The sequence below is a fragment of the Haliaeetus leucocephalus genome, unplaced genomic scaffold (genome assembly GCF_000737465.1).
Source record: "Haliaeetus leucocephalus isolate CR32 unplaced genomic scaffold, Haliaeetus_leucocephalus-4.0 Scaffold339, whole genome shotgun sequence".
Taxonomy (NCBI): Eukaryota; Metazoa; Chordata; class Aves; order Accipitriformes; family Accipitridae; genus Haliaeetus; species Haliaeetus leucocephalus.
The window spans coordinates 3,862,521-3,877,098 of NW_010972775.1; the positions used below are offsets into that span (position 1 = coordinate 3,862,521).

The 14,578-nt window shown below is 38.4% G+C and overlaps 2 protein-coding genes across 5 annotated transcripts in view; one reads left to right on the plus strand and one right to left on the minus strand.

The window, feature by feature from the left end:
- The first annotated feature begins 38 nt into the window (after positions 1 to 38).
- WDR61 (WD repeat domain 61) lies at positions 39 to 9,114 on the plus strand. 4 transcript variants are annotated; one of them, XR_774623.1, is made up of 10 exons: positions 39 to 246; positions 340 to 367; positions 720 to 825; positions 1,730 to 1,902; positions 3,057 to 3,205; positions 3,560 to 3,653; positions 4,457 to 4,550; positions 5,219 to 5,418; positions 5,950 to 6,582; positions 8,000 to 8,017. XR_774623.1 is itself a non-coding variant. In XM_010571667.1 (10 exons), exons 1-10 carry the CDS (start codon positions 235 to 237, stop codon positions 8,087 to 8,089), a joined length of 918 nt encoding a protein of 305 aa, XP_010569969.1. In that variant the 5' UTR covers positions 39 to 234; the 3' UTR covers positions 8,090 to 8,291. The 4 variants fall into 4 exon arrangements, 2 of the variants coding, with proteins under 2 accessions (XP_010569969.1, XP_010569971.1); XM_010571667.1 differs by having other exon boundaries at positions 5,219 to 5,311; positions 6,504 to 6,582; positions 8,000 to 8,291; XR_774622.1 differs by lacking the exon at positions 8,000 to 8,017 and having other exon boundaries at positions 5,950 to 6,590.
- Positions 9,115 to 9,205: 91 nt separating this feature from the next.
- Positions 9,206 to 14,578, minus strand: part of DNAJA4 (DnaJ (Hsp40) homolog, subfamily A, member 4) — a 5,842-nt gene continuing 469 nt past the window's right edge. Inside the window, exons 3-8 of the mRNA XM_010571670.1 lie at positions 12,884 to 13,064; positions 11,851 to 11,955; positions 10,838 to 11,065; positions 10,528 to 10,758; positions 9,904 to 10,004; positions 9,206 to 9,812 (exon numbers count right to left, since the gene is read on the minus strand). Of these exons, the coding sequence (XP_010569972.1) occupies positions 9,594 to 9,812; positions 9,904 to 10,004; positions 10,528 to 10,758; positions 10,838 to 11,065; positions 11,851 to 11,955; positions 12,884 to 13,064 (1,065 nt within the window). The 3' untranslated portion in view covers positions 9,206 to 9,593. The remainder of the gene's footprint in view (positions 9,813 to 9,903; positions 10,005 to 10,527; positions 10,759 to 10,837; positions 11,066 to 11,850; positions 11,956 to 12,883; positions 13,065 to 14,578) is intronic.

Here is a 14,578-nt window from a genome sequence, read left to right on the forward strand (position 1 = left end):
GCGGCGGCGGGCCGAAGGGAGGCCGCGGCGGGGGTGCCGGGCCTTTGCGTGGCGTGCGCTTCCCGCCGTGCGAGCGGAGGGTGACAGAAAGGCCGGGTTTCCCTCGGGAAATCCTGTGCCTGCCGCGTTTTCTCCTTCCCGAACGGTGTCTCTGAGGTAGAGTCTTATTGCTGAGCCTAATGGGTGGGTTTTCTCCTTCCAGGGCATTGCTGTTAAGATTGCTGCCATAAAGACATGACCACACAGGTAAATAAAAAAGCAGTGCTAATCAAACTAATCGCTACCTTGATATTTTTTTTAGGCTGCTCATACGTAATATTAATTATTTTTTCTTTCTAGTACGGTATTCTCTTCAAGCAAGAGCAAGGTGAGAAAGCACTGACATGTATTCAATAATACTGGTCTTCTTGGATGATGTAAAATTGATAATGGCAGATGTACCCGTGAGATGACCTGGCTATGTTTATATTAAGTATAAATCTGAATAACTCAAAAATAGCTATGTGGTCTTTTCAACAGTGACCTTGGTGAACAGAGTGCATCATGTGTTTTCAAACGATGAAAACAGTGACAAGGCTCTGGGAGCACCGATAGACCTGAAGAGCAAGGTCTATTGTCAACGTTACAGTCGGCAGTTTTAGCATTACCAAAACTGGTAGTTGTCTTCCATCAAAAGGAAACACTTAATTTTTAATTTCTATGCTTAAATTCTCTTTTAGCTCACGATGATGCCATTTGGTCAGTTGCCTGGGGGAAAAATAAAAAAGATGGTTCTGAAACAGTGATCTCTGGTTCTTTGGATGATCTAGTGAAGGTCTGGAAGTGGTAAGTGAAGCACTCCATATTAACCAGTTTTACGCCTTGGAAGTAGCCATTATGGAGATACAGCAGTCTTGAATTTCCATAATTTGCAGGGATGTTAGAAGTTACATGAGGGAAGGGGTAGCCTGGCACACAGAACTGTTCTCTTGAGCAAGTTTATCCGCATTGATATGTGCTTTCCCTTGGAGTGGTGGCATTCTGATATGCTTCTAATTTTCGAAGAACGTGAACCTTTTTGCAAATGTGTGTCAAATTTTATATGTCGTCTGCCAGAGAAAAGTACTACTTGATGTATTTCTAAACCAAAGAATTAGAAATGCACGTTCTTATGAGACAATGCACTGGGAGCATGGGTACTGTGAAAGGAATAATGGGAATAGAGTAAAAGAGGAAATGACATCTTTTTAATTAAAAAAATAAAAAATCCTCATAATCCTCATACAAGTGACACAGAAGTGTGGTTTTGCGAAGAAATTGTTCTGTCTCTTAGCCAAAGCAGTATTAAGTATGTGCTTCACTTCAATGACATGAGTAGCTCTGTTGTGGTGATTATAAAAACATCGGTCATTGCATTTCACGCTATGCTGACAGATTAACAGTCTGCTGTGTAAGTACCCATGTATTGATGTGCAATGGAAATTTCCGTGGGACTGCTTACAGACTTAAGGTGAAGTACATGCTTTGCAGAAATACGGTAAATGATTGATCTGTTGGTTCTTTCCTGTAAGTACAGAGAGCAATTTGTGTGTAGCAATCTTCACATTTCATGGGTGAAGTTAGATTCCCCTTTTGTTGAACAAAATGCAGAAATGTGGGTTGTCTTGTTTGTTTGTTTTGTCTGAGGTTGGAGATCAGTTAAGTCCCCCCAGCTATTCATAACTAGGGTTTTCTTTCCCTTGAAAAAAAGGAATGATGAAAAATTGGATCTACAGTGGACTTTGGAGGGTCACCAGCTGGGCGTGGTATCTGTGGATATCAGCCACACGGGCTCCATTGCAGCATCCAGCTCCCTAGATGCCCATATTCGCCTTTGGGATTTAGAAACTGGCAAACAAATCAAGTCAATAGATGCTGGTCCTGGTAAGATTTCAGTGTTAAGCTGTCTCTGCGTAAGAAGTATACTTACTCTAGAGAGTAAATACTGTACAGTGTATAATTAGGGTATATGAGATGACTAGTTTTTTTTTTTTAAATCTTTCTTTGCAAAAATCTTAGTGATTTTATGAACATAGAAGTAGTATCAGACAACTTTACATTTATTTTTTCACACGACTTACGCTTTCTTGGATACATTTAGATATGCTTTTTGCTAGATGCATAAAGCATCTAAGAATGGAAGATGGAAGAATGGAAACCATTCTGCTTGCTCTTACAGATGTATTGATAAAAGGATATTTTAAAAAATAATCCAAATGCTTATTCAAATTGATTTACAAAGACAGCCTGAACTTTCTTCATAAGCACTGCACTGCACTGAATTTGAGCTGTATATGTGATGTTTGTTTATGCAGTACATCCAATCCTGAGTGAGCAAGTCAAAACACAAAACTGAAGTCTGAATCAATGTTACATCCTCCAGGTTGGAATTCAGGGCCTAAGATCTTATCCTAAATATTTCATTGGTCCACTGGCATTTCCTAATTTAAGAATAATCTTGCAGTGTTTTAGGTAATTAATATTAAGCTTATAGAAAAAAAAAACTGTGAATTATATTGTGCCAGATAAACACATTGTACTGCTGTAAAAAGGTATGTTTTTTTAAATTCCGTTGCAAGGAATGTTGATCTATGTTATGTTCATATATCTGCATTTCTTCTGCATCTTCTTTGCTTTGCTAGATGCTAGTGTTGCTTTCTCTTACTGGTTTAATATCTTTTGATACCAAGAGAAAAGTAAGAATTTAGACTTAACTCATGCAGTCTTAAAATCTAAATTTATTGTTACAGGAGGATCTAACAAGCTCAAGGTCTTACTAGAAAATGTAATCTTTCACTAAATGGAAATAAATGGCTCAAGCTATGCTCCATTAATTGCTTCCATAGGAGGATGTTACCTTTCGTGAGCTTGTACACTCTTCTTATGAGTATGTAGTAGAGTTTAGAGTATTAAGAGTGGTAGTATTAAGAAAAGCAGTTAGGGGGTCAAATGTCTAAACTGATGCATACAGAACTGACATTGTTGAATAAGAACTAGAAAGAGCATTCAGCTAACTGATTTTTTTCTTTTTAATACAGTTGATGCTTGGTCCCTGGCTTTTTCACCTGATTCCCAGTACCTTGCAACAGGAAGTCATGTGGGAAAAGTAAATATTTTTGGTGTTGAAACCGGAAAGAAAGAATATTCTCTGGACACCAGAGGAAAGTTCATCCTTAGCATTGCATATGTAAGAAGCAGAATTGATAATTTCTTATGTGAAATTGCTGTTGCTCTAATTGTTACAAATCAGATATTTTTGTTTCCATCTATCAGTTTATCTCTACGTAATATTAAATGACAGCCATTCTTTGATAGTTCCAAATATAAACTGCATGACATTCCCCCCTTCATCTATCAGAAATGTACTTTGATCTTGCTTATACATGTATAGTGAATAAGTTAGCTGAAGTCTTCAGGATTTTTGGAGGCCAGGTATCTTGCATAGATCATATTTGTGAAAAGTTGCCAAGAGCATGTCGGGGAGGTACATAGCATAAATGCAAACAGTTGTTAAATGCATACTTTTTGTGTTTTATTACAGAGTCCAGATGGAAAATACTTAGCCAGTGGAGCGATAGATGGCATTATCAATATTTTTGATATCGCAACTGGAAAACTTCTGCATACGCTAGAAGGTAATGGTTTGTGTATTTGCAATATCCAAGTTGTGACTTCATTCCTCAACAAAATTAAAGGATATAACGCAAGTCAGAATAAGATACAACAGCCATGGCATAAATGGTTGATGTTTTTGTCCATTAGGCAGTATTTTGTTATTTAGTGTGCTGTTACTTAAACCACCTAAAATATTAGAATATTGGAGGCAAACTGTAAACTCAGGCTTGCATCATAAATGCCTATCTCAAAAGGTACAGTCAGTAATGCTTAATTAAATTCTTAAGTTGCAGTTTCTTCTTGTATTGCAGTGCAGTACAAGGGAATGAAGCTAAGCCAAATGTGTGCTGCCATGCGTATGATTTTTCTTTTCACTATGGTATCAGTTTTACAGCAATTTATTCCCATTTTAAAAAATAACCAAACATTTTATGTTTTAGAAGATGTGCATTTTTCTAACAGATGAATGGGCTTTTAATGTTTATGCAGTATCTGTCCAGTTGTAGACTTAATTAAAAACCCCAACCACTTAAAAAATACGAAATAATATTAGAAAATGTGACCTAATTTGTAATAAAGATCCACAGCTGAAAAAATAAGATACTTTTGTGTTGCAGTGGACATGCCTTAACATTCAAAGTTCATAATTACTGTCAGTTTCCATTTTATGTTGTGAGAAGAAGCCTGTAGAGGCATAGAGGGAAAGACTCTTCAGAGATTGCTTTCTTTTCACAGGGAATGCTGTTCTGGTGTAGCTTCTTAAGCACTGTCATTAGTAAGAGGAATAGCTACATTCTAAGCCATATATAACTTTGAATTTCAGGTCATGCAATGCCTATTCGTTCACTGACATTTTCTCCAGATTCTCAGTTACTTGTAACTGCTTCAGATGACGGCTATATCAAAATCTACGATGTGTAAGTTGTTATTTTGCAAGACACGCTAACAGGAAAATAACTGTTCAGAAAGGCTGATACTGTAAAAAATACATTAAATCCTCTGCTCTCTATAATTCCCTTGAGCTTTTGGTGACTTCTTTATGTAATAAATAATCTTAAAGTACTATGCACTTAGATTGTTTTTAAAAAATGCATAGGTGGATGCCAGCCTTAACTTGAAAACAAATTACTTCCCTCATATTTGCCCTGTAGGCAACAGGCTAATTGTTTTGTATATCTGTCCTGTGTGTTTGTGTTTACCCATCTTAAACATCTGTTCTGTACCCAAGAAATTATATTTATGACCTATTTCTGTTGCATTGTGCAAAAACTTGGAAGACCCTGGGAGGAAAAGGCACTGCTGTAGTAATCTTCACTCCCCTAAACCTGCACTACTTTGCCTTCTTCATGCTGAAAATGTTTTGTCCACCAGTGCATCTTCTTAGTGACTTCTTTTTATGTTAACCATTTGAAATGGAAAACCAGAATCTGTTATAACACCATTTCAGCTTGGATGAACAAATGTCCAGAAGTCACCTTCCATGACCTTGCACTGAACCATTCCCGACTGCACTAGCTAGAGTATATTCCTGTTGCTTTTTCCCTGGAATTCACAACTCAAATGTTAAAATTTGTTCTTTCCACAGGCAACATGCAAACTTGGCTGGCACGTTAAGTGGTCATGGATCCTGGGTATTAAATGTAGCATTTTGTCCTGATGATACCCATTTTGTTTCCAGGTATTGAAGATTTTTAACTTGTTTATGCTTACTGAAAAAAAAAAAATTATAAAGGGAGACAGATCATAAAAAGTAAATGTGTACAAATTGCAATGGAATCTATAATGGTGTCATGGTTTAACCCCAGCCAGCAACTAAGCACCATGCAGCCGCTCACTCACTCCCCCCCCATCCAGTGGGATGGGGGAGAAAATCAGGAAAAGAAATAAAACTCCTGGGTTGAGATAAGAACGATTTAATAGAACAGAAAAGAAGAAACTAATAATGAGAATGATAACACTAATAAAATGACAACAGTAGTAATAAAAGGATTGAAATGTACAAATGATGCGCAGGGCAACTGCTCACCACCCGCCGACCGACACCCAGCCAGTCCCTGAGCGGCCAATCCCTGCCCCCCACTTCCCAGTTCCTAAACTAGATGGGACGTCACATGGTATGGAATACACTGTTGGCCACTTTGGGTCAGGTGCCCTGGCTGGGCATGAGAAGCTGAAAAATCCTTGACTCTAGTCTAAACACTACTGAGCAACAACTGAAAACATCAGTGTTATCAACATTCTTCACATACTGAACTCAAAACATAGCACTGTACCAGCTACTAGGAAGACAGTTAACTATATCCCAGCTGAAACCAGGACAAATGGGATAACATACATTACAATTAAAGACTCAAGAGCCAATCTGTGATGTGATAACAGTTGTAGTGAATAGTATTTAGTGCAAGTCATCCCACTGCAGTGTTGTAGTTCCCTACAGGTGAAGAACATCTAAACCTAAGAGAAGGGCAATTTGAATCTCAATACTGAAAAAATGCTGTTGAATTAAAAAGTACAACCTCATGTAGTAGTACATTCATCTAGTTGAACTTTAGTGTTAACTCTTAGAGCAGCTTAGGCAGTTGGGGGACCAAGTATATGTAACAGGAGTGTCTTTATCCAAAGAACTTGCTTCAAAGAATTTTCTGGCTAAAATGGGAGTCTTTGTTTTCATGTTGTAGATATTGAAACAATACAAGTATTTTAAAGGTAACTGGAACCTGGCAGAAGATGTGCTCCTTTGCTACTTCATCCCTCTACTTAATGGGTGAAAGAGGGTTTGTTATGTCTACTGTATGAGATCTTTTAAGCTTTGCACTAAACTGTAGTTAATCTATTAATTTAAATATTGATCAATAATATTTTTCTTTCAGTTCATCTGATAAAAGTGTAAAAGTTTGGGATGCTGGAACGAGAACCTGTGTTCACACTTTCTTGGACCACCAAGATCAGGTATGTCTACTATTGCTTTATCTAGGTCACTGTGTTCACAGGAGAACTTTAGTTATGTAGTTGTGCACATTTGTGCTTCAACTTGGTGCTGTAGCTTCAGGGTTGCGCTTTACCTTGCTGTAACGAAATCTTAGAAATTGTTCATCATTTTTTGGCACTTAATATTGAACTAATACTCCAAGCGTGTAGGTTGATCTCTTCTAAGTAATTACATTTTTCAGGTCCAAATAAAGGCAATCCTGAGTGGCCAAAAGGATTCTTACCAGACTGTATATTTTATCTTTTGTCTATGGTCTTACTTATTTCTATCACTTACAACGTGTGTGAATGTGTAAGGGGGGAAAATACTTATTTAAAAGGATGGAATTATCTAAAAAGGTGCTTGAAAGCTCCCTTGAAACTTGGGACTTTTTCCTCCTCTTATGTCTGTAATACCCTACTTTTTTTTTTTTATCCCCTCAGTGATAGCTACCTGTGAGGGAAGTCGGGTATCTACCAAATGTTAGGTGTTAAGTGGAATGATGCTATTTTTTAATGGATCATAGAGGAAGACTTAAAGGAAATTATTTCAGATTTTATTTGGGCTATTTCTTCCATAGTACTTTTTTGCTGGTAACCTTCTTTTCAGTTATCTATAGCTGTGGGGGTTTTAGTATTGAAGTACCAAGCAGAATTGGATTTCCAGTGTTGTTTTAGCTGTTGTTTATAACCTTCTAAGTTTGTGGAAGGTAGAGATGTATATCGGCTTTTGGTAAGGCTCTTTTTAATGCAAAATGGTATAGAAGATTCCACAAAACATGCTGTTGTCAATATACCCATTCTGCAATCCCATGCTAATATGCTGGGTAGCCTTCACTCTTCCTGATGGAGATGGGGGTCACTTAAGAGTTTTGTAACTGTTGTTAAGTCAAGTCAGAGGACTGACCTGAATTTTTCTGAGTTTTGCACTGATAAGTAAATGGTTCACTTAATTAGCCCAAGGATAAACTGGATCATTCTTCAGTCTGTCATGATCTGTCAGTCTGCGTGAACAATACTTCCTCTCTTGCTTTCCTGAAAGCACTGTAAAATAACTCTTTTCAGAAAGGAAAGATGGGATGGATAAGAGTGAAAATGTTAGGCCTGATTTGCACAAAGCAGGGCAAGTACATTTCAGCCTTTTTCAAGTGTCTTTAGATTGTGTAATCCATCATCAGTAGGAGTGGAATGTACAAACTTGTCAGGCTACTAGATGGCAGTGTCCTCCTCTGGTGCATCAAGCTCATCTGCTGTTAAGCAGAAGCCATGATCAGGCCAGCTCTAATAAGGTGATCTTAAATAATCTTCCTTCTTCTCCTTGTTGTAGTCAGTAAATATGACTGCTATGAAGACATTTTTTCATTCCCTGTCACTAACCTTGTGTATGTCCTCTTTGCAGGTTTGGGGAGTGAAGTACAATGGAAGTGGGTCCAAAATTGTATCTGTTGGAGATGATCAAGAAATTCATATTTATGACTGTCCAGTTTAAGTGTCTTAACTCAGACCCTCTGGTTCACTCTTGTGGCAGTATCTGGGAATACTATCATCCTTCTACGTCATTTTTTTAGTATTATAAAAGCATTTTAGTAATGCTGATCTGCAAAATCAGGTATGTTTGTATGTAATTTTGATTTTGTTTAACATGAGAGAAAGCTTTACTTTTTTTTTTTAAATAAAAGCTACAGATGCAAGTAACTTGTGTCTCATCTTTGGAAAAATGTATTTTTGGAAATATGTAGTCATGGGTGAAGTAACTGCACAGTTAATCTCCCCTGCCTTTATACATAAATAGACTGGAGCTGAAAGCGTTGACCACATCTCACAGCAGCTTATTTTAGCAGAAGGAAAAGTGAGTGAGGCTGGGTGGTGTACGCATGGGAAAGGAGAGCCTGCACTCATCTGGATGTTGTCCCCATGTATGCAGTAGGGTCATGCAAGTTGAACACCTGTTCTGGTAATTGTATGGTGATATACAGCTCATTCATCATGGTTTAACTTCACTGAAGAGTGCTAGTTGTTTCCAACCCTGACTTAATACAAACTCTACTAGAAAACAAGGTAAAAGGAAAAAAGCTTTAATGTGATCATTCTACTGTGGTATCTTTTCATGTTATAAAACAGCAGCAGTATACCCAACACATGTGGTTTTGGTTTATCCATCTTAGTTAAGGCTCAAGTAAACAATACCTAGGAGAAAGTAAAAACCCTTTCTAGGGAAGGGTGAAATATAGAGCTTGAGCTTCTGAAAGATCAAAGTTTTATTTGGAAATATTTGCCTTTATGTAAGTGAGAAGTATGTGGGGTACACTCTATACACATTAGAAGGATATCTTATAACTCTAAGTTACACTTACATGAAGCTAAGCAGCTGAAGGAATGCTACTCTATTACAACAAAAGAACACAGGGAAGAACACTATTATGCAAGGACTGGGGCATGCACAAAATGCTTTGGACATACAAAATGAGACAGGTACTAGTACTGCAGCTAACACAAAGATGAATATGGAGAACAATCTAGACTAGGTGGTAGGAGCCTGAGCTTAAAGAAACTTCCTTGAAGGGGGTACTAGAGTGGCTCAGAAAGTACAAGAGAAGCATGATAAAATGTGAAGAGTTCTATTTATTAGAAGTTACTTCTGCTATGTTTTATTCTATGAAATTAATTTTCCAGTATGAAAGTATTTACATAAGACACTCCACTTAGCCTCTATCAATATTGCCAAAGTCTTATATAAATAGCATAGGTGAAATAATTTGAGAACCTTCACAGCAAAGGAAAATGTATACCAACTCAGTTGGGTCTCAGCTGTGTGACATTTGCTTTATATATAAAGACTACAAGAACACAATATAAATTAGTTACAAAAAGGTGATACTGACAGCGCAGCAACTCAATTTGCTGAACACAAAAACCACAAGCAGTGGCTATTACAGCCATGCAGTTTTCATTGTGAAAATTTACATTTTAGATGACATCCATTCCACCTTGCTTTAAGATGTCTGACATTGTACTCCTGTTCTTGGACCCTCCTCATCTTCTTCATATGCTTCTCCCCCACTGTTACGGTAGGTTTGCTCACTTGGATCAAAATCTTCAAGGTCTACCTGATCCATCTCATCTGTAATCATAACATCTTCTCGTGGAGGAAGCAGAGCCTCTAGCAGACATAATTTCTCTCTTGGAAGCCAGTAGTGCTCTGGGAACTGGACCTACAGTTTCATATATGGTGGGGTTTTTTAATGAATAGTTACTCCTGATGCCAACACTGATACCTTTGCTACAGAAAAGCAGTCAACTTACCAAAAACTGTATAATTAAGCTGCCTTTGTCCATTGGAGATTTGTAGACAGGCATCCCTTCATTGTAGATACACTTTAGGTCACCATGTTTTATGACTTCACCTACATGGAGATTAAGAGCTGTAAGTAAGCTTTCGTGGCATTTCGTAACCATGAAAAGCAGGGTTATACACAAGCAGTGTTCCCACAGCATCTGAGGGAAATGAGTTAGCAGCTCATGAAAAAGGCTGCAGACTGAAAAGTACTAAAACCACGCTATACAAAAGTAAGGCCATTTAGGCTATTTCCTCTACTGTAAGAGAAGCAGGTTTGCTTAGCACAGCTTTCAGGCTGAATTAACAGATAATCTAGTAGAGTCTAAGTTTCTGGCCTCTTGAATATTTTCCTGGCTATCTACCCACCAAGGCTGAAGTTTATTAAGAAGCATTTGACAACTTTAGCTGTAATTCTGCATGTAAAGTTTTAGGAGTGACAAGAATGAACTAAATTAAGTGACCGCAAGTGTAGTTTGCATCTGTTGCATCAACTGGTTTAAAACAAAACATCACCCCCCCAGAAAAAAACAGTCCAGGCACACTGAAACAGGCAAGCAGTTTATGTAGCATCAGAACTCTTTAAGACCTACCTGGCCTAGATGATATGACAAGAACTCTGTTATCCAGAGTTTCAATGGTCTTTCTGAAACCACATAAAGCCTCCGAGAGTTGAATTCTCATTTTTGTGATTAAGTCATGCCCTCGCCTCTGAAAGACACTGTGATCCTTTTGATCAAGCACAATTATAACATCACCAGGCTCCAGATCAGGCTCCTGGTCACCTTCTCCATGAAATACTATCTTCTGACCATCTTTCATACCTGGAGAAAAGAAACCCATTTATTCTCTGCAGAACTATAGACTACAGTAAGGGACATAGCACAAATACACATTTCTTACCTTTATCAACATGAACTTCTATGATCTTTTTCTCTCTTACAACCTTACAGCCATTGCAGTTGTCACACCTGTCCTTCGGATTTATTCTTTCACCTTGGCCTTTGCATTCTGGACACACAGTTTGGATTTGTTGTACCATTCCAGGTCCAATCTGCTGAACTAGAACTTGCATTCCTCTTCCTTTACACACAGGGCACTTTTCTATTGCCCCTCTCTTTCCACCATAACCTTTGACAAAAAAGTTAAAGCTGATCTCAGTCTCGAAAAAAAAATAAAATTACTTGACAGTAGTCAGGCTGGAACTCATTGACTTCAAGAGCACTTTTAGGGCAACTTAGTGTAGTTCAGTAACATTTCCAATGTAATTGGAATTTAATTTACATCACAAAACATGCCCCACGAGTTAGAAGTTTCTACATGCAAAAGAAAGTAAAGTTTTCTATGCACAGCTTATTTCATTAGCCTCTGCCCCACCTTCCAATACATCTTGGTTTTCAAGGAACTATCAGCATACCAACTTCCAAGACCTAGACATTCCATTAATATTTTTCAAAGAATCTGCTTACTAAATATTTAATAGTGTACTAAGATACAAGACTTCATTAAGATTTACCTCAAAGACTAGTCATTACAGATACTTAATAGCTGTAAAATAAGTTGTGTAATCCAAGCTAGACTTCTACCAACAGCAATTAAAAGAAAGTTTAACAAAACAGCCATTTATTAAAGTTCCAGATTAAGACACTTTTAATTTAGGTACCCTTAACTATAATTCTCAGTGAGTTTAAGTCTGCCATTAGAACAATAACTTTATACCACTATGGATAAGCATAAATAAGAACAAAATACTCGGGCAGACTTGGGGGGTGCAGGGGAGAAAAATAAAAATACCCCCCCACACACACTTTATTCCCAGCCTCCCACCCTGCCAATGTTCTTTAAAAAAACAAAAAAAAAAAACCAAAAAAACTTGGAGTAAGAGGGGTTTGAAACTACTCTTTTTTTTTTTTTACCTTCACACTTTCCACAAATAACATTCTTTTGCAGTGCCAGTTTCCTTGTAATACCATTATATAAGTCTTCAAGAGATACACCTAACTGGTGCACAACATTTTTGCCTTTAAAAAAAAACAGAAGAGCAAGATTAATTCTGATTCAGCTGTTTTAAGGACAAATGTTTATTTAAAGTCTTCTATGCTTGTTCATACATGCAGTCTCACTGAGGAAATGTAAAGTTCATTCCAAACTTTGAACACAGCCCAGCCCCCTTAAAAGCATGTACAGTTCCATCTGTTTCCACTGAGCTGCACCCACTTATGACAGAACATAAAGTTTAGCTGTAATTAAGCAAAGCATCATTAAAGCCACCCTATCCCTGCTCCTACCCCTAATTTTATAAGCTTAACTGAAACAGCAAGATGCAAGGACACTACCAGCTTCAGATCTAGTCAATTTAGAAGTTGCTATTATGCCTACCTATAAATTTCCGTGCCACTTCGTAGCATAATTTCAAAGATTTTACAGCAAGTTACTACTTGCTCCTTCAACAGACTTTGGGTATGGAAAAAGACAAAAATCATACTGTGCTTTTGGCAGCACTCTGTACTCAGTTTCACATAATTTCTCCCAAATATTTCCATGAGATTTAACATTACTGAAGTTTAAGTTGATGGTGTCCTTTGAAGCAAGTTGCCCAAAGCATATGAGCAAGTAAGGCACAGATCTAGAAAAAAGATAACTTAAAACAGGTCTAATTCAACATCTCTAACCTACCAATGTCTCCCCCTCCCCTACACATTACCCACACCCACTTTAACAAAAAATAAACAGAACTCATCAGAAAGACTGCTATGGCTACGCCATGTTATCTACTTTATCAGAATCTTAATGCTAGAGTAACTAAAAAAATCATAGTTAACTTGATCTACTGTTGCAATGAGTAATATCCACACTATGTACACTTAGCAGAACAGCAGTACCATAGCACAGGTGTTTTATGCTTAAGTGCATGGTTAGAGTTTCTAGAACTTGTTTAGAACTGTGTACCTCTTCTCTCTCTATTCATTCGGCCTCCACCACCAAAGAACATGTCAAAGATGTCCATGGGTGAAGAGAAGCTGCCGCCACTCAGGCCTCCTTCTTTAATAGCCTGCTCCCCACCCTGGTCATAGAGGTCCCTTTTCTTTGGGTCCGACAGAACTTCATATGCCTGGGATATGAGTTTAAACTAAAAAGAAAAAAGAAGCTCTGAACAACTATGACCAAGAGGAAAAGTAACCCTCTCATATGCAACTCCATCTTCAGATTGAGCCACTACAGCATTTGTCTTTTTCCAAAAGGAAACTCCCTGAACAAATGCGTAATTGACTATAATAGTATGCTTTTGTCCAGGAAAACCACCCCTTTTCTCCCTCTCCCCCCCCTCCTCCCATGTTGCAAGTGGGCTTAATTCAGAGTCACATCCAATTTACAAGCATATGCAAACTATGCTTTGATGATGGTGGCAGTTGCAACCATTATACACCTCTAACAGATCCATTTAGAAAGGGATATGATACTATCCCCAAAGTCTTGGGGATCCCCAGATGCTCTATGGCCACAGCAGTGCTAGTTATTCTAGAGCTACACAGGGATCCTTCATGCCTGCTGAGCTGCTACATCCAGCTAGAACTAAACAGATATTTAAGTGACCGGACACTGGTGTTGCTTACTCATTGCAAATAGAAAGACTTAAGATACAAATCAAAGCATCCACTGTATCAAAATAATTAAGGAATTTTTTGAAATAGCTATCAAGAATTTCCTATTACTAAGACGACTAAGTCAATTTTTAAGCTCAATTTGCTCTTACTGAAACAACTACTTCCATTTTAAACATGATTTACTTATAACCAGGTAAAGCAGTGTAAGTAAAAAAGCAGGCCAAAAATAAAAGCAGAAAAGGTTACCTTTGACTATGTTACTATTTAACTAGCTTGGGTTTTGTAAATTGGTGTATTAAATACACAAATATGGAGCTTCTATTCCAATGTTAAGGGATTGTCAGACCAGCTTTTAGATAAAGAATCCTATCATTCACGTTTTCCATAGTTCTCCAATTGTGGTGCTCATTTATCCTCCTACGCAACACGTGGAGTTGAGCAGGTCTCTGCTAATAGCACGTGAAATGGTTATGTTGTAAACAGTCCACCCGTGCGCAGCTCAGCGATTTTCCCTGGATAGTTACCTTGTACATCTGCATTAGCATTTTCTCGGAAGAAAACCCATCCTGTTCAGGAACACAAATCCATCCAGGGCAACCCCAGCACGCACAGCAGTGCTGGCAGCTAGATCCAACACTGGCCTTTGCAACATCTGACACAGCACGATGGCCATTAGGGCACTAGAAATCCTTTCAGCTTTGCCTGTTTTAACCAGCATCTCAGTAAGAATGAGGTCCCTTGTCAACTACGGGGAGACCGGTACTGCGCCCCAGAAGAGGAACTAACCCCTACTGCCACAGCTGGGCCATCAGGCCTGCTAGCAGTTTCAGATGTCTTTCGCAGACTCTGAAGAAGGGGAGTCCTTCATTTCCTCGCACTATGCTCCGGGAACGGCGCTACGTCCGTCCTTTGGGCAAAGCACAGTTTTCAGGTAAAAATACGGGCGCGCTTCCCCAGGACCGGTACATGGCCGACCCGCAGTGCCCCACGCGGGCGGCTCCGCCACAGCCCCGGCTTCTCCTGCCGGAGTCGCCCATTT